Here is a 27,002-nt window from a genome sequence, read left to right as displayed (position 1 = left end):
TTTCCAGAAAGAAAGTTTCCTGGCTTTCATTTGAGACAAACAGAAAGTTGCTGGTGCCGTAGGAAAAGCCCCCTTCCTTTTGTTTTCTGGAACTGAAGAACACATATGACCATCACTTACAGAAGGTCTTATTATTACTATACATTGCTAATATTTTTCCTTTTTTGATAAATATTTTGACTCTCCATTCTTATACACTAGATATTTTTCAAATTTTACCACTTTTTATATATACTTTTTTGTTTTTTCACTTGAGTATGTCTTTATTTAGAATGCAGCACTTAACAGAATTAGTAGTTCTGTACCAGGAAGCACACAATCTTTAAAAAGTGTTGTTTTTAATAGGCAACTTAAGTATAGCACTATTGTTATTGGAGTCAAAGATGACCTTTCTTCCTCAGCTGTAGGGTATTTGTTAACATCAAAATGAGTGACCTAGTCATGAGGCGGAAATAAATTCAAAAGCAGTTTCTTTTTCTTCTGTCATTTTTTTTTCTTTTTTACTTTGCAGTAAGATCTATCTTTTCATTGGAGAAATTAGGGGAATTTCAACAAACACCCAGGTCTTATTCTTGATTACAACAGGGAAAAAGAGTGGATAATGATGAATGCCATAGCAGTTGCTATCAAAGACAGTACCCCTGGACACAAACTCTCCCTTGGGGTTCCAAAACAGATGTCACTGATGAGGTCAGAGATGGCTTTCATGGCAGATGAAGCACTGGACCTTTTCTGGACCTTGATGACACTGTGCTGTTGCAGTCATGATGAATTCTCCCTTGAGCCAGCTGTTATCTTTAAGAGCTTCATAATCACCAACTTTCTTTACTTGCAGCTTTACCTTGGCATGGTTGACACCTGGATACTGACTGACTTGAGGAATGGTTTCCCCAGGTAGTGACATTCTTTACATCAAGAATGTCACAGCAAGTTTAAGAGCAATCTGAGACTTAGCTTTGCTGTAATCCAAGAGTTAAGCAACTGAAGTTCTCCTTGGGGATGAATGGAGCCAACCTGGAGGCTGTCAGGCAGTTGGTATTTGTTGGGTTTCCTATAATGATGACCGTAACTTTCTTGGCATATCTTCAAGGCTGCACCCTGGCTTTTGAAGATTTTTACACTTGTTTTCAATTTTTCTCTCTGTGCCTGCCTTTCTTGGCATGGAGCACACAAGAACAGTGACATTTAGGTTTTTGAAGGTGACCTGTTTATCTGTGGGGATGACATCTTCCAGGAGCGGAAGGGTACAGTCTTGCAGTTCCATTAGGACACTGTTGGGAGCACCTATTATAGGTTGGTCTTTACTAAAGATGGATCCATCCATTTCCAATTCTGTACAAAAGTGAATATTCAATGTGACCAGCTGTTCCAGTCACAAGGACTCTGATTGGTTTTAGATGTGATTGGGAAAGGTGCTGACAATTTCTGTGTCTGCAAAATGAGTTTCATTAGGTCAAATTACCTCTAACATGGACCCAACTTCTATACTTTTTGTTTTTATTCTAGTTTTCTCATTTGTTTTAAATAGTGATTCTTCAAATAGTTGTTATACCTATTTTTGAGATTATAGGAAACGAGTAGGTTGTCCAGATAGGATCACTATGAACTCAGGCTGGCCTCAAATTCACAACCCTTCTGCCTCAGCCTCCTGACTGCTGGGATTACAGGCATGCACCACCACACCCAGCTTCATCTTAGTTTTTCTACTAATCATTACTTCAATTTAGATTTACCCAATTCTTAAAATTATTCTTTGCTTATTGTATGCCACCTTGTAAGTACATCTTCATTCTTGTATTTGTTTTGACTAAATTAGGTCTCTTCAGTTCTTTCAGTTGGTTTGAAGTTGAGACCACTGACAATGTGAGCTTTCAGTAGTGATGTTGCACAGAAAGGCCCGCCCTAGAATGGGTAGCTTTGTTACGCACATTTTTATCCTAACAAGTGAACTGTTTGATAGTAGGTCATAGGTTGTGCTGCTTGAACCATACAACATGTAAACTATTTAGAATCAAAACACCAGGTAAATAGTAGATAAGAAAGTAGTCCCACACTCTTGTCATCTACAATTCCCAGATCCTTAAGAAGCAGAGACCACAACGGGCAGCAGGTGATGTGTACCTTGCTCGAGCCTGACTCAACATGGGGTGGTCATTCAGCCAGTACAAGACTGAAAGCTGTTAATTCTCATAACTGTGGACCATCTCTTGTGTTCATGTAGGGGCAGCCACTATGGATTTGGACCTAGGACTTGGGCAAGTCTAGTCCCTGGCTCACCCAGGTCAGTATATTTTAAAGTGAGATTTTTTAAAGATAATTTTGTTTATATATATATAACAAAATATATATATTTTATATATATATATAAAATCCAATTTATGTATATATCACATATACATATGTGATATATGTATATCAGACTAAATTTTGTATCTATGTAATATCAATATTTATCAGTAAAATGGCAAATATTCCAAAATGTGCAGATGTTGTTTACTAAATGTTATATATGAGAACTTGTATTTCTCATCCCCTGAAGTTAGTGTGAACACATGAAAACTTCTTTCTGAAGAAATAGGTGTATAAGAGATATGTGCTGTTTCTGGTTCAAGGCAAACCACATGCAATTCTCCAGCCAGTGTTTCCCTGCTGAGGACACCGTGTAATTTGGGTTCAAGGGTAACTTTCTCTGAGTCACTATCAACACAGCTCCCTGATGACTCACAGTGGACATGTAGTGTAAGGAATGAAATTGTGTTGAACTGTTAGGATTTTAGAATTAGTTTGCTTAATAGTTCAATAGAAATGTAGGAAAAGAACAAAAATATGTAACTTACAGTGGAAGAAATAGAAATGACAAGACATATAAAACAACAGGTAAATTAAAGGAAGAGTGAACTATTTTTGAGCACTTATATTGACAAACATGGACTACACCGAAACCCTTTGGCACCAAATGAGGAGACAGGTGCTGTCACACACTATAGATTGGCACAGAAATGTATACCTTTTTTAGAGGACAATTTACAATATTAGATTCTACTTTTATGTAAAATGGCATCATACACATTTGAACAATGTACATTTATGGGATAGTCATAGGAACTTTGCAGTAGAGAAATTATCTAAATTTCCAGGAATAAATGCTTAACTGAATTATGGAAGCCTCATATTATAAAATATTAACATATTACAGAGCAATTAAAACAATAGTGCAGGTTGTGGATAGTAGTAGCTTAGAATCATCTTTAAGGCAACTTATTAGATGAAAATTCAAGTTACAAAATATATTTCTATAGTGAGAGTATTTTATATTTCTCACTATATTTCTATAGTAAGAATTCAAGATTGTTAAAGTTTACAGTTGAACATGTAAAGATATATTTCTATGGGTTTGTTGGGAATCTAGAGATTCTCAGGTTTTACTTTATAATTTGAGTTTCACAAGTAGGATATGTTCACTTGTTATCTGTGGATGTAGGAAATTAAAAATGGAACAAAGAAATATGGAAGATCAGCTGGGTACCTGTCACTCAGGCCTGTAATCCTAGTTACTGGGGAGGCTGAGATTAGGAGGATTGTGGTTTGAGGCCAGCCGTGGTAGTTTGTGAGATCTCATCTCCAAACTTAACCAGAGAAAATGGACTGAGTGCCTGTTTTGGAAGAGTGAAGCCTGAGTTCAAACCCCAGTCCCATTTAAAAAAAAAAAAAAAAAAAAAAAAAGGAAGACCAGAAAAATTATTTTAAACATAATGGGAAAAAAAGAATTGAACTTTACCATGGGTATCAACTACACCTTTCCACTAAGAGCTTTCCTTTCCTGGTTTGAGCAGTTTTTTCTTACTATAGTTGTCTTAGTCTATTCAGGCTGCTATAGCAAAATAATATAAATTGGGTGTCATATAAAAACATTTATTTCTCTGAGTTATGGAGACTGTGAAGTCCAAGATCAAGGTGTTTGCAGGTTTAGCATCTGGTTCCTGGTCCATGATTGAAGGAAAGGATGAGCTGTCTCTCTGGCTCTGCCATCATGATCTGATCACCTCTCCAAAGTGCCACCCCTAAGATCATCACCATGGAGATGAACATTTCAGTGTAAGGACTGGGGGCGGGAAGACAAATATTCCAATCATAATGGGCCGTTGTAAAATCTGAAAATAATTAAAACAAAAATTTAGGTGCTTAAATCTTTGATTTTACACTCTCAAAACAAAGGAATTTCCTACTTAAAAGCTACTAAACTTACTAGGACTGAATTTGTGCCTCTAACTTGGGGCTTATGGCTTACCTAAGAATTTTTCTGAGCCTCGATCTCTATATAAATCTCTGTAAGTCATGGCTGGGGCATGCAAAGTATCTTAGGAGTTGTTCCTAGGTTCTCTAGGTAACACCTAAGAGGTGACATTAACAGGAATGTTAATCTCAAGCTGCTCAGGAGACTGAGGCAGGATCTTAAATTTGAGATCCCATTGCAAAAACAAAACAAAACAAAACAAAGAATGATGGTCTTCATGCCACAACACAGGGCAAGGGTAAGGAACACAGTACCCCCTAGGAAGATGAAATCAAGTGAAATTCTGTGCTTTGTCTAAGAACACAAAAGTAAGAAGGGGTGTGTGTGTGTGTGTGTGTGTGTGTGTGAGATTATGCATGCATTCTTGACTAGAACCCATGAGTTCATTTAGTCCTATTAATTATATGATCATTTACTGTCATACAAAGTACCTTAATAGATCTAAATGTTTGTTAAATGAACAAAATTAAAAATTCTGCAGAATCACCAGATGTTGCATAATGCATAAAATTCCCGTAAATGATTTTTGGGGAAAAGGTCTAGCTTCTAGTAAGCAGTTATTATATGGAAGTACTACTGAGAGAATAACACTGAGCTCAAGAGCACAAGAAAGACCTCGCCCCCACCCCCATACAAAGCTGGGAAATCTAGAGCTGCAGGTTACTCAGGGCTAGTCCCCTGAAAACAGCAGAAGTGACCTTAGGATGTTTCACCCTGTCTTTCATAATTATTTGATCTTCCTTGCAAAAGATCATCTGGTTTGACTGGATGATCTCTAGTCAATTCTTTCAGAGATTTCAGTCTTACGACTTCAGTGAGGGAGCAGGATTATGATTTTCAAGCATTTTGAGTGCTTAAGTCAATTACATAGATTTTAAGAAGTGAAATCGCTCTCAGATTCCAAGTTGAGAAGAAGTTATGAAAGGAAAATGAACTACATTGACTGTCTTCCAAAGTGGTCCTACTGGGTGACAAGCAATTCCATCTTCATCCTGTAACTTTACTACCTCTAACTCACTAAACTGGTTTATTGGCACAAATGATTATAAATGTTTCCTTTGGGCTTCTGCATAAATTTTATTTTGCTCTTCTAAAACTAAAGGTTAATTATTTAAACTTTATTATGGAACATTTCAAACAGACAAAATAGTACCTCAGTTTCTCAGTTTGAATACTGGGCAAATGAGCCAATGGTTTTATTAACAACCACCTCCATTCCTTGCATTGTATTTCTAACCCTTCCCCACCCCATTCTGTTTTCCCTCATTCTAGTCAGTAGATTATTTTGAAGCAAATATCAGACATTGTTATTTTTAAAATACCATTAGCATACTCAAAATCACCTCTCACCACGTATTTGGTTAATACCAACTATCAGTTATATTTTCCTTATTATGTTTTTGCTCACATCAAGATTTAGAGAGACCACACACTGCAATTGGCTGATAAGACCCAAAGCCTCTTTCTTTTTAATTTACAGGTTACGTTTACTGCTTTTTTTTTTTTACTGTGATGAAATCTCATTTGCTCCCAAATTCTTGATTTTTATTGTCTGCATATTATTATTTTTAAAACAAGTGTTTTATCTCTGATTATCTGATGGAGTAGGTAGAAGAGAAATTTTTTTATCCCTTAGCAAATTAATCATGGTACAGAGAAATGAAGTAAGTAAGTTCGCTAAACTCAGTAAGTAGTTGAGTCATAGGACTAGGACAGGAAAGTTTTTTTTTTTTTTTTTAAGACCAAAAGCTCTTTTTTACCAGAAGACTGGGATTCTTAGCTTATAAATTAAAGCAGTACAAAAAGCATCAGAAAATTTTGAGAGTTTTGAGAAGAAAAAATTAAGTGATCAACAGTACAATGTGACAAATGTTTTACTTCTTAAAAGCAGCCTATTGTAAACTGACTAATGTAGGCACCATTCTTCATGAACAGAGCATCAGTGGCTCCTCACACATCTCTAGTAGTCTATGTGCCTATACAATTTTTCTTAAAGTTTGTTCTTTCATACTATTCACACACTTGTTATTTTAGATAATAAACTTTTGGATACAAAATTTAAATTTTAGTCTCTTTGCAATTTCTATAATCAAAGACTGATATTCAGGATATTTTTAGTAAATAACAAAACAAAAACAGTCAAACAAGGCCCTTTGATCCTTGGACAGTACTGAAGTAGAAATGGTATTTTCTAGGAGAAATGAAGTCTCTACTTATTTCTCACTGCCACCTACTGGAGCCTGATGTTTCTAATTAAAACCCTCAGAGGAGCCTATCTGAGGATCTTCTGTAGAGGAAAAAAATCAATAGCTACCTTAAATTCTACAATAAAGCTGTTTAACATCTTAAAAAAGTTACTGTATCTATCACAATAGATACAGTAACAAACATTTTAAGGGTTGCTAAATAAACTTACAGATCATCAGCTATATTTTTATTGATGAGACATTTGTAAATTTTTATGGTAATTCAATACATGTATATAATGTGCAATAATTAAATCAGAGTAATAAAATGTGTTGAGATTTTACTGTTCTTGTCATTTTCTAATATCAGGTTGTTTTAACCCATAGTTACCCTACTATGCTAAAGAACCAAAAGCAACTCCTCTACTCTGTATTTTGCCACTCTTTACTTTCCATCCCCTTTCTCCCTTGTCCCTCTTCATCTATGGTGACCATTGTTCTATTCCATTATTCCAAGCTATTGCCTTGTTAGTTTCCACAAATAAGTGAGATGTATTTATTTCTGTGATTGGGTTTTTCACTTATACAATGGACTCCAGTTCCATGCGTGTTGCTGCTGCTGGTGGTAACAGTATTTCATTCTTTAATATCACATTGTATATAATATATATGTGTGTGTCTGTATACATGTGTCTATCTATGCATCTGTTCACCCATAGATGGACATTTAGGTTGATTCCATGTTAGCTATTGTGAATAATGCTGTAATAAATATGGCAGTGCAGGTATCTTTTTAGTATAATGATTTTATCTCCTTTGGATATATACCCAAGAGTGGGATTATGGGATCACACTGTAAATTCTACTTTAGTTTTTTGAGGAATTAATGGCTATACTTAAGTGTTTCCATTTTTCAACATCCTTGCCAGAATTTCCTTTAGTCTTTGTGTGATGATAGCCATTCTAACTAGGGTGGGATGATTTCATATTGTGGTCATTTGCATTTCCCTGTTGATTAACGAAATGGAGAATTTTCTTTCCTTTATTGTTGTGCATTTACAAAGGTTCTTATAATGTATCAAATATATCACACTTGAATTTACCCCCACCACCACTCTCCTTTATTCTCCCTCCCCCAACTCCTGGAATAGTTTCAGCAGGTATCATTTTTGCATTTACATATGTGTACACATTTTTTTGCACAGTATTTACCCTCCTACCCCCTTTCCAGGCCACCTCCCTCTCTCCCCCTGGTACCAAACACTCCCTTCCTGCAGGACCTGATTTTTAGAAGAAAAAAAAAATGACATTTTTGCTTTTTTGAGATATAGGTAGCTACACAGGGATTTCCTTGTGATATTTCCATGTATATGTGTATTATAACCCCAATTGGTTTATCTCCTCTTATTTTCTTCATTCTACCTTAGTCCCTATGGTGGTTTCAGGAGGTTTAAGATTTCTGTATACATTCTTGTATAAAGTATGTCAACCATATTTAACATCTTAGTTTCCTTCTTTTACCCTACCCCTCTTGAATGTGACCTCCCCTTAGTGTGACCAGTGTTTCGTAATACTGCTGCATTTGTAGTAGGTCTATATTCCACATATGGGAATATGTGGCAGTTAGCCTTCCAAGCCTGCCTAACGTCATTTAAGATGATGTTCTCCAGTTCCATCCATTTTTCTGCACATTTGTTGGCCATTTGTATGTCTTCTTTTGAGAAGGGTCTATTCAGATTTGTAGCCAATTTTTTAAATTGGATTTTTTGTTTTGGTGGGCTTTGTTTTTGCAAAGCAAGTGCTCTAGTGCTTGAGTCACACCTCCAGTCCTTGAGTTCTTTATATTCTGGCTATTAATGTCCTGTCAGATGAATAGTTTGTAAAATTTCCCCTGCCTCCCATTCTGTAGATTTTCTGTTAATTCTTTGCTGTGCAGAAGCATCTTAGTTTAACATATCCCACTTGTCAATTTTAATTTTTTTTGCCTGTGCCTTTGGGGTCCTAGCTAAGAAATCATTGCTTGTGTCAAGTCCTTGAAGTGTTTTCCATCTCCTTATAACTTTAAAGTTACAGGTTTTAGATTTAGGTATTTAATCCATTTTTAGTAGACATTTATACATGGTGAAAGGAACTGATCTAGTTTTTTTCTTTTGCTTATGTACATCCAAGGTTGCCAGCACAGATTTTCTCTACTGTATATTCTTGGTGATGCTGAAAAATTGACTGTAGCAGTGTGGATTAATGTTAGGGTTCCATTGGTCTATGTGTTGATTTTTATGCTAGTACCATGCTATTTTTGGCTACTATAGTTTCCTAGTATATTTTGAAGTTAAATATTGTGATGTCTCTAGCTACTCCTCACCCCCTTCAGTCACTATGGCTATTCTGGGTCTTGTATATTTCCATATTAATGTAGGGATTGTTTTTTCTATTTCTGTGAATATTGGTTATTTTGATGGGAAAGCTGTAATTTTAGACACAAAACAAAATTATATTTGGCATTCAATTATCACAGATGAACTGGTAAATTTAAATAAAATTTAAATCAATATAGTCTAGTGGATTAAAATACACATTGTACATCTGCTTAAAAGCATGTGCTAGCTTCTGAATACAGCAGGGATTGAGAAAGACATGGCTACTTTCTTCAAAGACAAATGTAAATAGGAGTAGTAGCGGATTTCTAATTTAGATTTTTAAAAAAGTTTATAAAAAATCAACAAAATGAATTCTAAAATTTGTTGTCTTTGTAGTAAAATAGGTTTTTCTTTTTGTATTTGTTGCTACAGACTAAATTAATTTGCCAAAGTCCTAATATGATAAATTAGATTACCGGCCTTTTGATATATCATACTATTTAGTCTTGAGTTCTTTGGTGACTCTGTGAGAATGATTTACTAAGATACAAAAAAAATCACAATATAGTTCATCTTCAAGAATACCCTCATTCTCTATAGTAAACCATGTGAGATACTGCTGTTACAAGTCTGAAAAATTATAAACACAAAAAACACCTTTATTAATCATTTAATAAATTTCCACTCTTGTAACAAAACAGGAAGGAAAGGTTATTTAAAAAACAGAACTAAAGAAAGCTGGACTGGAGACTAGAAAGGATAAATCTAAACTTACTCAAAAAAGAAGAAAACGGTACAGACTTTACCTTCATAATCTTCATAACTCAAGATGGGGAAGATATTTTATAAGTTAACTATTTTTCCTAACTACACTAAAACCACTGAATTGTTCCCATTAGCAGTGGCTCCTGTTAGGTGCATGTGTGTGTAAGTACAATTATTTTTTGCCTTGCCTTGCTGTATGATTTACCTAATGACCTAAAAAAAGATACATAAAATTATACATATAGGGGGTGTTTTGTTAGATAATTGGTCTCAGAATCATGTTTTAGTTAAGCATTTTACCATTTGGTAATACCGCACCAAGAATTTTAATTTTGTAAGTTTCCATTTCTTCTTTCTCTTGGTTATTGAAGCATAATATGCAAAGCAACAGTTATTTGTTGCTGGTAGAGTAAGTATTCTCTACCTTCATTTTCCCCTAAATCCAACAACTACAATTCTTTTACCCCTTCAATAACATCTTCAGAATAACAATTGTTTAATGAAGAGTCCTGCATTAATGGTTAATTAACCACTTATACATGGAGATTAATGCAGGCCTTTTTGAGGAAGATTGCTTTCAGGACTGTAGGCACACAAATGCAAACAAGTGGCTGAGATACACATTTCCTGAATTCAATATTGATGTGGGCCAGCTTGGCATCAGCTTTTGGCCACATTTCTGATTAGTTACTTCTCAAAAAATATACCCAGCTATTCACAAGGAAACTGGTGATAGTAAGGGAACCTAAGTGCAAAGCCAGGATTAAGTAGAAAAATTAGGTGAGTTAGTGAATCCACATCTTTATGTATGATCAATAACATGTTATACTTAACCTGGTGGGTTGGCCCAAGTTCTACTACTCCTACTAAAAATAAGTTTACTCACTAGAAGAATCTGGGTATATTTAAACATTTTCAGCACATATGTAAAAGAAAGTAATATCAGAAAAGTTTACTTTTCATCTTCAGAATTCTAAAAAATTAAGATTCATTTCAATTTAATCTTTGGAACAGAATGAATCTGTTCAATCTAATTTATCTGGTTTTGTTGGTAGATTTGAAGGACAAAGACTAGACTAAATGTGAAACAAAACTTCCTCTTTAAAACATTTGGCTTAAACATGCTATGCCCTCATTTAATATTGTTCTAAGCATCTTATACTGTCTCATGGGAAATAGCATATATATATATAAATAAAATTTTGATAACTGTACTGTAAACAAAATTAAAACTTTTAGAATATAAAAAGGTATTATACAATAACTATTTCATTTTTTTCTTTATCTTAATCATACACTTCTAAATAAAAAAAGATAAGATCTAAGTAACATTTGGAAAATTAGAATAGGCAAACCATTTAATGTTCAAAACACAAGCTCCAAATAGTTTTATACAGTCACATACTTTAAATGTTGCAAACTTTCAAGGCTGGTTGCCAGATCTTGATCTGGTCTGATTGGTATCATGTTACACATGGTGGGTTGCATACACAAATGGGTGTTTCTGAAATAGCACCTTATACATGGTACTCCTCTGAGGTGCTCAACAGAACCAACAGAGCCACTAAAAAAAGCCTCAATCTGCTGCTGTGTTTGAAAGATCCAATGATGGTAACAGGACTGAAGAACACCACCTGATGTATGTCATTTTATGATACAGTTTACTTAACCTGCCTCCACAGCTGTTAGTATAGGCATATAACTTAAGTCAATATTTACCAGTTTAATTACTACTTAAAATGTTTCTCAGATAGTACAAGAAGTAATTTTACAGAGAGTAATACAAGTACCTATACACGTACGAGTTCAGTGAGAGAACCGTGAATTGTAGACACTTGGGAGACAAGGACCATACCTTAGATTTCTCTTCTGTCCTTCTCACTGGCCAGTATACATTTAGCTGATATGTTAATTTAGTACACATTTACCAAACAAAAACTTCCTCAGGCATTCTACTTTGGGATTTTTGTATAAAGCCAATATTGAAGAAGTCCTAGGCTTCTAAAATTTAATAAATAAAAAGTTCTTGCTATTATGAACCATAATTTAAAAAACTGGTGTTACATTAAGAATAGATGTGACTGTGCCATTATGTATAAAGCAGAATTCAAAACAGGGAATTAAGAATATAGTGAAAAATATGCGAGAGCTTAAAAACTGTTAGTTAAAAATGAGGAAAGTCTATTACTTTCTGTATGAATTATAGCTCTAAATACTTTAGTGGAAATACTGGGAAGCAGGTCAAAGTGATAAAGAAAAACAAAACTCTTCCAAGCACATAGACCATAATGTTAATAGGTTTTTAGAAAAACTGAATATTTTTATTCATTGACCTCCTTTGATCAACTGGAATCTTTACCATTCATACACTCTGAATTAACTAAACTACAAGTTACTCACAGTTTTGTTAAAATGCAAGCAAAAAACTTTGTGATTTTTTTGAGTCTGAACAACTCAAACTAAAAGACCCCATTCTAGATTTATACATTTGATTTTCTTACAAAAATAACTTCGGTTATTGTGCCAATATTTATCCGAGAAAGGCAGCCTCTGACAGTAAACTAATAACTGGAAAAACCAGAGTATCACTATGAGCTACTGTAAAACAAGTCTAAAATTATTTTTCCTGTTTGAATAGTGAATAGATTTTACAGGAGTGAAAACCATACCTATGGGGGAAAAAAAAATCAATGTAAAAAATGACTCAGATCAAATAGAAAACCCAGAAGACAAATACGTAAATATTAGAAAGATCCCCCTCCCCGCAAAAAAAAAAAAAAAAAAAAAATCGACCATCACGTGGAAAAATATTTTAAAAGTGGTTTCAGAAAATAAAGGAACATATATCTTTAAAATACTTAAAGCAACTCTAAATACTCAATATAATTAGGATACTCTACAATGCCTATTTAATTGCGGTAAATATTTTTCCCTCAATTTTTTCTGGATGATATAGCAGTCTTTAGGGAATTTGTGCTTACTGTTGCCAAACCAAAACAAACAAACAAAAAACCCAAATAAGAAAACCAAAAACTCAAGTTGTGAAATATTAAAAGCATTTCTTCAACTTTTAAAAGATGGAGAATCTCCTTACTGTATTATAATATGAAAACAGGGAGGGTATCTGTTCATTTTGCTATATCATGAGTATATATCTGTAATGAAATAGATGGTCTGAGATAGGATTTTTATGAGAACAGGTAACTGAACCACACCAGCCACAAAAAAGTGGAAAAAAACCAAAAAACCAAAATACAACCAAAGAAACAAACAAAAAAAAACCCTACTCTTTTCAGCATAAAGAGGATAGCAGAACAGATGCATTGTAGAGCCAAACCCAAAACATCACTTCTAGGGGTCAGCAAGCGAGGCCCACAAACTGTATTTGGTCTGTGGAATATTTTTGTATGGCCCTGAGCTAAGAATGGTTTTCTATTTTTTTAAAAGATTTGTTCAAAACAACAAAGAAGATGTAATAGAGAACCATATAGTCTACAAAGCCTAAGACATTTATGATCTGGATCTTTACATAAAGGTTTGCAGACCCTTCATTTATAGCAATGTTGTGCAGAGTTTGGGCAGTGCAATTATTTTCACCACGAAGTTCATTTATTTTCACCACGAATGTAGTTAACATTCTTAAAAATGTATCTTCTGATGCTATTTTTTCAGATTTTTCTCCTTCATCTTCAACATCATCAAAGTTCATCCTGTGTTAGTAGCACAGAAGTGATTGAAAGAGAAAAGCATGAGTTTAGATTGTTTAAAACAAGGTAAAATATAAACTAATCAACATTTTACCTTTTAAAAAATACTCAGCGTTCTTAGATGTTCTTAGTTAATGGCTCACCACATGAAACAATTTGCCTCACTGTAACAGTGGAAGAGAATTTGCTATAATATTCTGGCTTATGATTAATGTTTTTTCTTTTGAATACTTAATGAAATAAAAATCAAATTTTAAAATAACCTGAAAAACACAAGAAACACATGTTTGTTCGTAACTATCTCTTCTCTATCCTTTAGATTTGGATAAAATATTCAGGAATTAGGCTGTAAAAGCTCTCTTTAATGGAGTCTGCAGTTCCAAACTGGACTACAGTAGAGCCTGGATTCTAATGTGGTTCTATTAATTCAGACTTCTCCAGCTCTCTCAGAGGCTGTGCTGTTTTCTTGCCTTACCAGGAAAGAATCTAAGATATTTCATATGTGATTGTATTAAATTCCATTCAAAAATGTTGTACTCCAACATTCATGTACTCTTTGGTCTATTTCTAAGTATGTCCTACAATGACACAATTTAAAAGAGGAAAAAATGAATTGATTTCTGAAGAATAATAAGAGGTATTACTGCTTACTAGATTTAAATATTCAAAGAGAGATCAAGATGATTATGGGGTTAAGATACATTCTAAGTATGCTAAGAATGAAAGAAAACTTGATATCCAAAATGTACTGAAGTTTTGATATATTTACTTGTAGTAACTCAATATACTCTTTATAATGAAGCAAAATTTAAATTGTTAATGGTCACAAATCACTAAATAATAGCTTCATTATACATTTCACACATCATAAAATCTCCTAATTAAAGGAGTTCAGTGATTTTGGTATATATAAGTTGTATGGCCATCATCAAAATCTAATATTAGAACATTTTTCAAAACTCCCTCTTATCCATTAGCAGTCACTCTATTTATGCTCTTTTAGTCCCACCCCAGGCACCCACTTTAATTTACTTTCTGTCTCTATGGATTAATCTATTCCTAAACATTTCACACAAATGGACTCATATGGTAAGTGGCCTTTTGTATCTGGTTTCATTCACTAAGCATACATTTTCAAGGCTCACTGTGTTGTAGCATGGATCAGTACTTCATTCCTTTTTAGGGCTGAAAAATATTCCATTATATAGCTATATCACATTTTGTTTATTCAGTAGTTGGAGGACACTTGGTTTTGATTCTTTGCTGTTACGATGCTATGAACATTTATTTGTAAGTTTTTGTAGGGAACTTAGTTAATTTTTGTTAAATGGTTTTGTACAAATTTCTAATTTCAGTGTCTAGAGGTTGTATTTTGATTATATTTCCCAAAATAGAAAATGCTCTATTTTTTGAATTTTTATTTTACATGTAATGCATATTAAGAATACATTTTGATAATTTCTGTCAAAGTCAGTTCTTGGCTTAGTTCTCACCTTATTTCTCTTTCCTTGACTTTGGAGAATTTCCAATTTTCTATAAATTGAGGCAGCAATTGTTTTTGCATCTCTGGTATTTATTTGCTCTTCCCAAATATTTCTCTAAAATTAAAAACACTCTTGTTATCTCCTATTTATTTGATCAAAATATGATATTGTTATCTAGGAAACTTGGTTAAATTTGCTTTAAAGTTCTTTTGTTCCAAAACTTTTAAGTGTTTGAAATTCAAATTTCTTCAGGGAAATAATGCTGCAAAAGCACAGTTAACCAATACCTGAAATAAATACTAACAATAGTCTTAATGGGAATATAAATAATTTCTGGGAAAAATGCATCACTGACTTCAAAAGCTTCAAACACATCTGAATGACAAAAGAAAAGATTTCTCCAGAGGTCTGAAATCACTCCAATCTTATACAATCATTAGTTCCGACAGTCTTGCCCAACTATAATAATGCAAAGCAATATATATCTCCCAGTTTTCATCCACCCACAGCAGGAAGGTGGCTGATAAGTAGGGTAGGAGCAGGTCAATGTATCCTTGCCTGCTCACCTTAGATCTGCAGCCACTGGTTCCTTATTCCTGGCAGAAAACCCAAGCCCAAGTTGTGTGCTATTATTTTATTTTTGTGTATAATAGCCCATTTGATTTGTACTTTTCGTGCCATTCATTATTCTGCTTTGTTCTTTCTGGTCTGGCCTGGACTTCTGGATCACCTGGTTTTCAGTTTGGTCAGGGACCTGTGGGCTCCAACTTTGTCCTGTGAACTCTTCTGAACACAAATATCATTTTTTTAAACAGCTCCATGTGAGCAATGTGATTGCTCATTATACTGATACTTCTTGAATAAGACCCCAATTTATGTCAACAACTTCTGTTATTTTGAGAACCTGAAAATGGAGTCACATTGGCTCTGAACTCACGATCTCCTGCCTCAGCTGAGATTACAGAAATGTGCCACCATGTCTGGTAAACTAGAGGTATCAGTATCAAAGGGAATAAAGGTTCAGGCACTTTACTTACACTCTGCTGTTTGGCTCAGGCTGTTCTTAAGACAGAGACAGCTTCTTGACAAATCAAAAACCTTCACTAAGAAACATAGATCTGTGACAGTTGTAGATTTCTGAAATTTGTTACCTAATTTCATTAGTTATTCCAAAATGTATTAGAGGTATCAATAAATAGTATCAGATCTTAACCTGATATTTTCCCCCCAAAAGTATAAAAACACTCAAAATTATCTAGTTTGAATGTTTTATCATAAAGCAAGTACATGGCAAATATCTGATTAGCTTATCATAGGTTCCCCCCACCCCCAAAGAAAGTAAGTTCATTGCTTTGAAACTTATTCATAGCATAAAGCATTTTAAACAGAAACATTGAAGTAAATACTCTAGGTAGCAATCTGCATTACAGGGTATTCTTAGTGACCTCAATAGCCATAATAAAGTTTTAAGACCTTGTTGTTCTTACTATTTTTGTTCAACTTGCCATGTCATCAAGATTGGATCAACACTTGTGTCAGCAATTGCAGTCCAGGCAAATATCGCCCATTTAAAGACCATTCAAGGGTGCCTTCCTTCTGTATTTTGGTTTTACTGATCATCAGTATCATTTGTTCAACTCTTTTATGATTCATGGCAGTTCTTTAGCTTTTACCTATTATTATCATCTTTCAAGTATACTTTTGGATAGAAAATGACTTTGCTTTTTTGGCAGCTCTCTAAGTGATACTGAAAGGTATGTTATTTTCTTAACTCTTTAGCATCTGAATAGAAGAAAGTACATTTTATCTTTACCACACTGTGGACTCTCCTCAGTTCTTTTAATTTTTCTCTTAAAAAAATCACACTTGGTGGTTCTTATGTATTTCTCATTCTTTACTCACTTATATTTATTCATTTACTGTGGTGGTAGGGCCAGTCATAGGCTAGGCAAGTGTTGTATTACTGGACTAAGTCCCCAGGCCCTTCATTTACTTTCTTACAACTAATTTAGTATAAGAAATTTAGTCTTCAATTTCAGACACTCTTCAATGTCTGAAAAAGTATCAAAATTCTTGTTGAAATGATGCCACAGTTCTGTCAAATATATCTTATTTTTTTATTAGTGAAGACAGTAAAGGTCTTGAGTAATTTCAGTTACCAATTATACTGGCTGAAAGACATAGCTCAAATACAGGTTGTCATTTGCATTTTGTTCTACTCATTAATATAACTTTGATTTTTACTGGAAAAAAAAAAAGCACCTTGTCAGCAGTGCCCAAAAGTATTGCTGAACCTTAAACCTCTAATATTCTTCAATATAAGTGCTCAGTTACTATATTTCAAAATCCTTATAAATTTCTCTTCATTGTTTTTCTCTTCATGGAAAGAATTAATTTAAAAAAAGTAATACATATTAACACTGAAAATAAATCTCCAAGCTTGGCCTGCTAAAGAAAGAAAGAAGGAGAAAGCCTGCACATACCTTTGTTCCATCATACTGATAAAATTTAACAGTTGGATAGGCTCTGATGCCAGCTTCCTGGCATATTTGGGCATAAGCCTGACAGTCTACTTTCCCAGCTTTCACTTTTCCTTTAATCATCTGAAAAAAGAAAAATATGTTTTGCCATTTTCCCTTTGGCATAAATTATTCTGGCAACTGCAAAGCAATATGATATAAAATACTTCAAATATATATACATATATGTATATATGTATGTATGTGTGTGTGTGTATATATATTTATATTTAAGGAACTGTTATTTTATTTATTTTTTTCATTTTTCTTTTATTATTCATATGTGCATAAAGGATTGGTTCATTTCTCCCCCCTGCCCCCACCCCCTCCCTTACCACCCACTCCGCCCCCTCCCTCTCCCCCCCTTCAATACCCAGCAGAAACTATTTTGCCCTTATTTCTAATTTTGTTGTAGAGAGAGTATAAGCAATAATAGGAAGGAACAAGGGTTTTTGCTGGTTGAGATAAGGATAGCTATACAGGGCATTGACTCACATTGATTTCCTGTGTGTGGGTGTTACCTTCTAGGTTAATTCTTTTTGATCTGACCTTTTCTCTAGTACCTGTTCCCCTTTTCCTATTGGCCTCAGTTGCTTTAAGGTATCTGCTTTAGTTTCTCTGCGTTAAGGGCAACAAATGCTAGCTAGTTTTTTAGGTGTCTTACCTATCCTCACCCCTCCCTTGTGTGCTCTAGCTTTTATCATGTGCTCATAGTCTAATCCCCTTGTTGTGTTTGCCCTTGATCTAATGTCCACATATGAGGGAGAACATACGATTTTTGGTTTTTTGAGCCAGGCTAATCTCACTCAGAATGATGTTCTCCAATTCCATCCATTTACCAGCGAATGATAACATTTCGTTCTTCTTCATGGCTGCATAAAATTCCATCGTGTATAGATACCACATTTTCTTAATCCATTCGTCAGTGCTGGGGCATCTTGGCTGTTTCCATAACTTGGCTATTGTGAATAGTGCCGCAATAAACATGGATGTGCAGGTGCCTCTGGAGTAACAGTCTTTTGGGTATATCCCCAAGAGTGGTATTGCTGGATCAAATGGTAGATCGATGTCCAGCTTTTTAAGTAGCCTCCAAATTTTTTTCCAGAGTGGTTGTACTAGTCTACATTCCCACCAACAGTGTAAGAGGGTTCCTTTTTCCCCGCATCCTCGCCAACACCTGTTGTTGGTGGTGTTGCTGATGATGGCTATTCTAACAGGGGTGAGGTGGAATCTTAGCTTGGTTTTAATTTGCATTTCCTTTATTGCTAGAGATGGTGAGCATTTTTTCATGTGTTTTCTGGCCATTTGAATTTCTTCTTTTGAGAAAGTTCTGTTTAGTTCACGTGCCCATTTCTTTATTGGTTCATTAGTTTTGGGAGAATTTAGTTTTTTAAGTTCCCTGTATATTCTGGTTATCAGTCCTTTGTCTGATGTATAGTTGGCAAATATTTTCTCCCACTCTGTGGGTGTTCTCTTCAGTTTAGAGACCATTTCTTTTGATGAACAGAAGCTTTTTAGTTTTATGAGGTCCCATTTATCTATGCTATCTCTTAGTTGCTGTGCTGCTGGGGTTTCATTGAGAAAGTTCTTACCTATACCTACTAACTCCAGAGTATTTCCTACTCTTTCTTGTATCAACTTAAGAGTTTGGGGTCTGATATTAAGATCCTTGATCCATTTTGAGTTAATCTTGGTATAGGGTGATATACATGGATCTAGTGTCAGTTTTTTGCAGACTGCTAACCAGTTTTCCCAGCAGTTTTTGTTGAAGAGGCTGCTATTTCTCCATCGTCTATTTTTAGCTCCTTTGTTATTTTTAGCTCCTTTGTCAAAGATAAGTTGCTTATAGTTGTGTGGCTTCATATCTGGATCCTCTATTCTGTTCCACTGGTCTTCATGTCTGTTTTTGTGCCAGTACCATGCTGTTTTTATTGTTATTGCTTTGTAATATAGTTTGAAGTCAGGTATTGTGATACCTCCTGCATTAGGAACTGTTATTTTAAAAACATAGCTCTAATCCTTCCCATTCAAGCAAGATTGTTTCCAGATTTTTCCTGGCCCTTTAATAAAGTTTCCTATTATCTCCTCTCCAGCTGCAAATACATTCTCCTTTTCCTTATCAAGAACACTCTGACTTTAACCTTAAGCCAACTTACCTTCTCTTACCTGCCCCCAACTTCATCATCTCACAAACATCTGTTTCTGTCTTAATCCTTTTTCCTTTGTCAGGTCTCATGTGTTGAGGTAGCATTTTTTGGTGCATGGCTGACTACTCCATCTATATCCTCTAGACCCTCCCTGTCAGATCCCTTATGTTTTTCAGTATATATACGTAAGATCATAGAAGAACTCCTTCCTGAATTGCAGTGATTCCCCTAGCATGCGTGCATATTGGTTGCTCTCATTTTTTTCTAAACCACAGTCTACTCTTTTGCCACTTCTCATCGTCTATCTATGTGGCATTTTTGTCTGGCTTCTGTTCTCACTGCTCCCTCCAATGAAACTTCTAAGATTATGGGTGACTGCTACTTGACTAAACTGAATGGCATGTTTTGGTCTTCTTAGTAACACTTTCTCATCGTTTGTCACTATTCCCTCACTGTTTTCCTTTTTCCAGTATGGGGACCTCCTTCTTTACCCTCAAGTTATAATATCCAATCAAATTCCCATCTTTGGCTAACAATCTTTTCACTGTGAACAGTCTCTCAGGAAAATTTTACATACTACCCAATTTCTCCTCTTGATTTCATAGTCAACCATGTATTGGCCAGCTTTACATAAATGTCTCGAGCACCTCAAACATGACATGTCTAAAATTAATCCTTTTCTCTTAATCCACTCTTCTTCCTACTATTCATTCAGTTCAAGGCAGGAAGTAGGATTTTCCTAGCTCCTTTCTTCAACACAACCTTAAATCCTGTTTGTTCTTATCTCTCTCTTGTATTTATCCCCTTATTTCTATCAGCACCATCCTAATCCCAGTTTAAGTTATCTTCTCTAACTTCAGGACAATTTAAATAATTTCTGCTGAGATTATTTAATAATCTTTGATCCCCACAGCTACTAGGGTACACAAGTAGACTGACTTATTTACAACAGGGCACCAGCAAAGACTCAAGAATTAGCATGTATGTAGACAGACAGACAGTCACACAATCACTCACTCTGAAGGTCAGGGAAATTTAGAAATGAGATTTAAAGAAGTTTCTATGTCATTTACAAAATGTTTACTTATATTTTTAATTATTTATGAGAGGACCCTGTATTTCTTTTGGTGCTCTAAATATTTTTCTCTGTTCTTACTGGTCCTTGGTCAGACTATTACTATGATCTTTCTAAAAATGCAAATGGAGTGCTCCCATACATACTCTATAGTTCTTCTCAACACCTATAGAGAATATGTTCTGAATAGTAATAATCATAAGATAGTGTGCACTATGGCAGATTGGGAAAAGGACTAAACGTCCTTCTCCTTGCTGCTTTTCTGCATTTCAATTTTTGCTACTTCCCTTTCATATTTACACTCTGGAAATACTGGACTAACAGTGGAGATCCCTGAATGTTCAGTTCTTTGTGCAGATAGCTCTCTAGCCAACACTTTTAGTTGTCAAACTCCTAGCCACAATGTAATTTTGGTCTCAGTGCTAACTTTTTTGTGGAACCTTTTGTTTCCTCCTAGTATGACTCTTCCATTCATCAGCTCATGTTCTGATTTCATTCTAATTTCATTAGAGCAATTATACTGTTGTATCATGTATAACTTATTTTCAATTTACTCCATGTCTTAGGACATGGAATTATTGTCTTATCATCTTTGTAACCCCCATATTAGTATAATGCCTTTTGCTTGGGATTTGCTGAATGAATGATTCACTTCATGTTTAATAATTTTCTGCTATATTCAAGACACAGTTTTCCATACATCATGGATGAGGGAGTAAAATATTTTGCTAGAATTATTTGATAAAAAGGAAGCATAAGGAAAGATTAAGTAGAAAGAATTAACAACCTTTTATTTGAAAGACCAGTCAATAACTAAAATAATCTTTTATAGCTTAGAATAGTTTTTTTTTTAAAAAAAATCTTTTTGCTGAAAACTACTCCTCTGACTTGGGATGCACATGGTGGAACAAGTGCTGAATTTCTCATTCTAATGGGTATTGTTTACCTATGACAAGAGTCCCTGAGCTATATAGGCAAGGAAGCTATCAATCTGGATTAGGCAATCAAGAGGACTGTAGGACTGAAAGAAACACCAAAAACTCAGACTGCATTGAGTAGATGTGCTTAGTTGAATTTTATAAGCATTTGCTGAGTTAGGATCTAGGGAAAGAAAGATAAGACATGGACCTTTATGTGCCCCTCATGAACCTCAGTCTTATGGAAGACACACATATGTATTATACAGAATATCATATGGACAGTAATTAAATAAGGGCACAGGACAGAGAACCAGTGGTACTGGAGCTGTTTTTGTATTTTTTTAGGATAAGGGGAAAAAACAATCCAGATGACCAAAGAGACATTTTAGAGAGGGAGTAGCACGTACATAAGGATATATGTTCAGAGAACCTGGAGTATTTTGTTGTGCCTACAGTGTAAGGAGGGACAGAGATAAAACTGAAGAGGCAGGAAGAGTCAGAATAGACTCCTGAAGTCAATAGATGTATATCAACAAATCTGATTAATAAGCTGGAGAAGGCAGTATTTTAGAAAGATCACCAGGACAACATTGAAGAAGGAAGACTGGAAGTTTGACAAGTCTAGCTGAGAGATGATGAAGGCTTGAACAAAGAGCAGTGGATAAGTAGATGACAGACATTTAGCAGACAGAACTAACAGAATCTAGCGGTTGGCTGGAGGGTAGCAGAGTATTGATGGTGGGCAAAGGAAATGTAAGACAAGAGGAAGAAGAAATGTTTCTGACTTTCCTGGCTAGGAAGATGGTGAGGTTTATCAGTCAAGATAGAGAAGACATTAGCTAAAAACTTTAATTAAAAAAGAAGAAATCTACTGCAAAGATTAGTTATAGAAACAGACTATAATTTATTTTTAAATTCTGAGGAAACTTTCAATAACTAAATTAAGAATTACTGTTATAATATTTTACCAATTATTAAAACATATTTAAGTAGACAGACTTACCCTAGCCAAGAGTTCAAACTCTGGAGCAAAATTTTGGCAAGGTCCACACCAAGGAGCATAGAAATCAACCACCCAATGATTTTTCCCTCGTAAAACTTTTTCATTGAAAGTCTGAGGTGTTAAATCTATGGACACTTGAGGCAAAAATCTGTGGCAAGGAACCAAAATCTTTTTTCATTATATAAATCCAAGGCAAACAGTCTAAGATACAATAATGTAATACTTTCTAAGTTAAAAGTGATTCCAAAGAATACCAATGTAATAAAGTTCAGTTCTATCTTACAGTCCTTCACTAAGTAATATAAAATGCTAGAACCTTAACTCACAGAATATTTAACTATAGACAAAAAGAAGGTAAATAGCTTTGAATCTATTGTATAAAATGATATGCATTTTACTCACCCTAGACCCCAGATTCTTAGGGAGTAAGCATCCCTATTCCAACCATTGTAACTACTGAAAGAAAAAAAGAAAAAAATATATGTAAGTTGTAAATAACAGCAATTTAAAAATATAGTTGACTGACTTCCTCTGGCATTTCTCCTCTCAGTCTGGTTTCATGGCTTCTATAGGTTTTGTATCCTCCTCCTCACCCCATCCCCCAAGCCCCAGGGAATGCTGGGGATTTAACCCAGGACTTCATGCATGCTAAGCAAATATTGTATCACTGAGCTATATCCCCAGTCCTAGTCTTGATATCTTTTTGCTCCAGATAATCCAGAATATCTAGCTGCCTTTTGGACATCTCCTCAAAATGTTCAAGACTTTAGTTTCTGAACCTTTATTCAAGTTATTACTATTAAATTTCCATCCATTTTTAGAGATCCATGTCAAAAGCTACCACAAAAATGCACTTTACATGATTTCCCCACAGTGTGATCCCTTCTTCTTTTAGACTCCACAACTCACTTTTACTTCTTTAATAACATTCATCATATTCTACCTAACACTACCTAATTCTGTGTGGTGCGGATACAGTGTGGACACTAGAATAGTCCTGGGTTGAAACTCCAGATTCAAACCTTAGTAGGTGTGTGACTTGGGAAAGTTTCCTAAATGCTTAGAATTATTTCCTTCCCTGAAATAGTAGGAGGGGTAAATAATTCATTCCCCACACAATAAATGTGAAGACTAGTGGAAATAATGTGAGACTGAATCTAGCACAGTACCTGAAATCAAATAATGATGTAGTAAATGTTAGCTCTTCCTCACCTTATCTTCTTGAGACTATTTAACTTCATGACAACTTTACCATTGAATTTTCTCTTTACCTTCTGAAGTGCTCATGAACATGGTGGCCCTCCCAATAAATACTTGTTGGATTAACTTAAATTTTAACTATGATTAGATGATTATAATAAATGACTTCAAATTTGAGAGAATACTTACTGATACTGATAAGCTTTATTTGACTTTTGGGGGAAAAATCTTATCTCAGGGTATCTTTGAACATTTTCTTGGGTACAAAAAGACTGATACTGTTGGCAGTCCACACTACCCACATTGATCAGTCCAGTTAATGTCTATAAAAGAAAAAAAGTGATATATATATATATATCAATGACTAAAATAAAACTATATAATATTTTATGTTTTATATATGTTAAACAGTCACTGTGAAATGGTTGCTTTGTATTATTTACCAGTGACTGTCACCAAATAACAATGGATAAGGACTTAACATATAACAGGGTACTTATACTAACAAATTTAAAATCTAATTTTGTAAGTAAGACTTTGCAACAATTAGTGCAGATTAAATAGCTGCCTTCATTCATATATTATATAGGGAAAATATGTTTTTCTAAAACCAGTGATAAGACCCAAAAACTAATGAAACTCTCTGCAGTATTTAAAAAAATTCCTGTTTTTAATGGAGGCAAGCATTGCAGGTATCCTTTGACTCATAACCCAAATATAAAAATGTTATTGGAAATAGCACAAAAAATCTTAATTGTTAAGATATATTTAAAATAACTTTAACTCCAGTTTATTTATAAATATGAAATATTGATTGCATTTTCCATTCTGGTATTTATATATTTGTTTCAAAAAAACTATTAAATAAACATTCTTAGTGGCAATATTTAAGATAAAGTATTTTACTACACCCGGGCCATTCTTTTCCATTCTGGCATTAAGACTTGACATGGATGACACCACGGAGAATAGAAATCAACCATCCAGACTTCATCATGCTTTCTTTGTTTAACTAGTTCATTGAAAGTGGAGGGTGTAAGAGAGACCACTGAAGGGTTTCTAAGATCCTAAAGAAAACACAGAGAGAATGTAAAATAATGAAACATCTCATCTATACGTGAATATAACATAATGCACTAAAAGCTGTTAATAATAGGGGAACATGGTGAGTAAGTTATGAAGAGGGGTTAATCTGATTAAAGCATGCATAATATATACATTTCTGAAATGCCAAGGTGAACCCCCATATATATATATATATATATATATATATATATTTTTTTTTTTTAAATGAAGGATGGGAATAAAACAGATATTTTATGGGGTGGGCACCAGTGGAAGTGGAGAGAGCATAAAGAAGGGGTGAATGAGGGCAAATATGGTGGATGCATTTTATTTTCTATATAAAAATAGAAGACTGAAACCTGTTGAAATTGTCCGAAGAAGGGGAGGGAGAGAGAACGATGGAGGGAGTAAATCTAAGGTATATTGTAAGCACATTAACTATCACAATCTATTATATGCTAATGATAAAAAGAGCAGACTATTATAATAGATATAAAGAGTTCATATTTTCTTGGCAAGCTGCTGGTATATGCCATATAGGAAGGCTCTGTTTTGGGTAAATGAATAGAACTGGAGAACATGTTAAATGAAGCAGCCAGGTTCAGAAAGACAAAGGTCACATGTTTTCTCTCACATGTGAAAGACTGATGCAAATATAAACTATTATATATACATATATACACAGAACATGTTTCCAAAAGTGAGACTGTTGGGAACACTAGGGAGGAGGAAAAGAAAAAAGGAATGATAGGGAATGAGTAATACTGAAATACACTACAATTATGTAGAAATAATACATAACTGAAAATTGTTGAATAATACAGGGTAGGGGAAAAAGATAAGAGTAACAGGGGGTCTGACAGACTAAAGTACAATATTTACAGGCAAAACCCCACTGAACAATGAACAGACACTAAAAACATGGAAGGACAGGAATGTAATATAGGTCATGTTAAGAGGAGGACCCTAATGGAGGGGTAGGGTAAATGAAGAGAAGGGTAAAGGAGGGTGAAAATGGTTGAAGTACTTTATATATGTATGAATATGGAACAATGAAACCTGTCAAAGTTATTTCAAGGAGAGAGAGAAGAGGAAGATTAATGATATGAACCAAACTGGGGTATAATACATATGGAAATCCAAAATGAAATCCCTATGCAACTATCATATACTAATAAAAACATTAAAAAACAAGCCTTCCTGCTTTAGAGAAATCAAAAGATGCTTAAGGACATTTACCAAATTAACTTTTAAAGTTCAGAATTTGCTTAAATCAATTTTCTTAAATCAGGGTATATTTTTTTCCTTTGTCTTTATCACTAAAACTACTACAGACTGATAAGAGGCAACTTCAAGACTATGAGGAGACAATACAATATGGTTCAAAGAGCTGCCCAGATAAGCTACATAGTTCCGTTCTGGAACCAAGAATGATTGCCTTGGAGATGAACCTTTAGTTGAAAATGAAATGAAAATGAAAAATCTATCATTTTTTTTGGACATTTTGATTGGGGATATCTCACAACTTCTTTCTAGACATTACATATTAACTAAAGTCACAGCCTATAATATCAGGCAATATTCTTTGTTAAGAAATTAGTTTTATCAAAAACAAAACAACACAAAATATATTTTGGAGGGGAACAGATGAGAATAGGATGGTCATTCATTTTTCGGGTCATTTAGTCAGGACTATTAATGAGAATGGAAGAGTGCTGTGGGTACAGAATACTTCTGTGCTACTGATGCAGCAGGCCTGGCAGATGCTGCCCAAGCTTCATGCTGTGGTGCAGAGCACTTCTGCTTTTAGAGGAAAAGAGCACAAATGGGTGACAAGGCTTTATGCTGAAGTATAATTTCATATAATCAATAAGCAGTTTTGTTTCCTACATACAAGACACTAGATAAGGGAACAGAACAATGATTTAAATAAAATTCATTTCCTTGTCAGAAAATGGTTTGGGTGAAAAAAATTAAGTACTATTATTAAACATGCAAAGTATACACATAACCAGGATTTCTAGCCTCAGGCTGTAATTTAAAATACCTCTATGAACTCCAGTATCTGTTCTGCAGAGTGATGTCCTTCATACTCATGAATACTGGACTGGTTGAATACCACTGTTGTTGGATAAGCCTGAATGTTATACTGTTAGAAAGGAGAAGATAAATTAAAAATGAAAGGCAGGTTGTATCTGTAGCTTCAGTCACTTTTTGAAGTAATAGTACTCTAAATTTGTTTTCTGTAAGTAGAAAATAAATCAAAATAAAATAGTGGGA

The 27,002-nt window shown here is 34.4% G+C and overlaps 1 protein-coding gene and 1 pseudogene across 4 annotated transcripts in view; both read right to left on the bottom strand.

Annotated features, from left to right (window-relative positions):
* Positions 1-439: 439 nt before the first annotated feature.
* Positions 440-1,224, bottom strand: LOC109677087 (malate dehydrogenase, cytoplasmic pseudogene; annotated as a pseudogene).
* An 8,247-nt stretch (positions 1,225-9,471) lies between these two features.
* The window catches only part of Dnajc10 (DnaJ heat shock protein family (Hsp40) member C10), a 61,846-nt gene continuing 44,315 nt past the window's right edge, over positions 9,472-27,002 (bottom strand). For all 4 annotated transcript variants that reach the window (XM_074071223.1, XM_074071226.1, XM_074071227.1 and 1 more), the window contains 8 exons: positions 26,770-26,871; positions 24,569-24,724; positions 23,847-23,980; positions 22,860-22,913; positions 22,458-22,605; positions 17,277-17,396; positions 14,803-14,907; positions 9,472-13,312 (listed from right to left, as the gene is read on the bottom strand). In XM_074071223.1, coding sequence (XP_073927324.1) covers positions 13,301-13,312; positions 14,803-14,907; positions 17,277-17,396; positions 22,458-22,605; positions 22,860-22,913; positions 23,847-23,980; positions 24,569-24,724; positions 26,770-26,871 — 831 coding nt within the window. In that variant the 3' untranslated portion in view covers positions 9,472-13,300. The remainder of the gene's footprint in view (positions 13,313-14,802; positions 14,908-17,276; positions 17,397-22,457; positions 22,606-22,859; positions 22,914-23,846; positions 23,981-24,568; positions 24,725-26,769; positions 26,872-27,002) is intronic.

Source organism: Castor canadensis, chromosome 4 (genome assembly GCF_047511655.1).
Source record: "Castor canadensis chromosome 4, mCasCan1.hap1v2, whole genome shotgun sequence".
NCBI classification, from domain to species: domain Eukaryota; kingdom Metazoa; phylum Chordata; class Mammalia; order Rodentia; family Castoridae; genus Castor; species Castor canadensis.
Note: the sequence above shows the minus strand (reverse complement) of the source record. Positions and strands in the feature narration are given on the sequence as shown.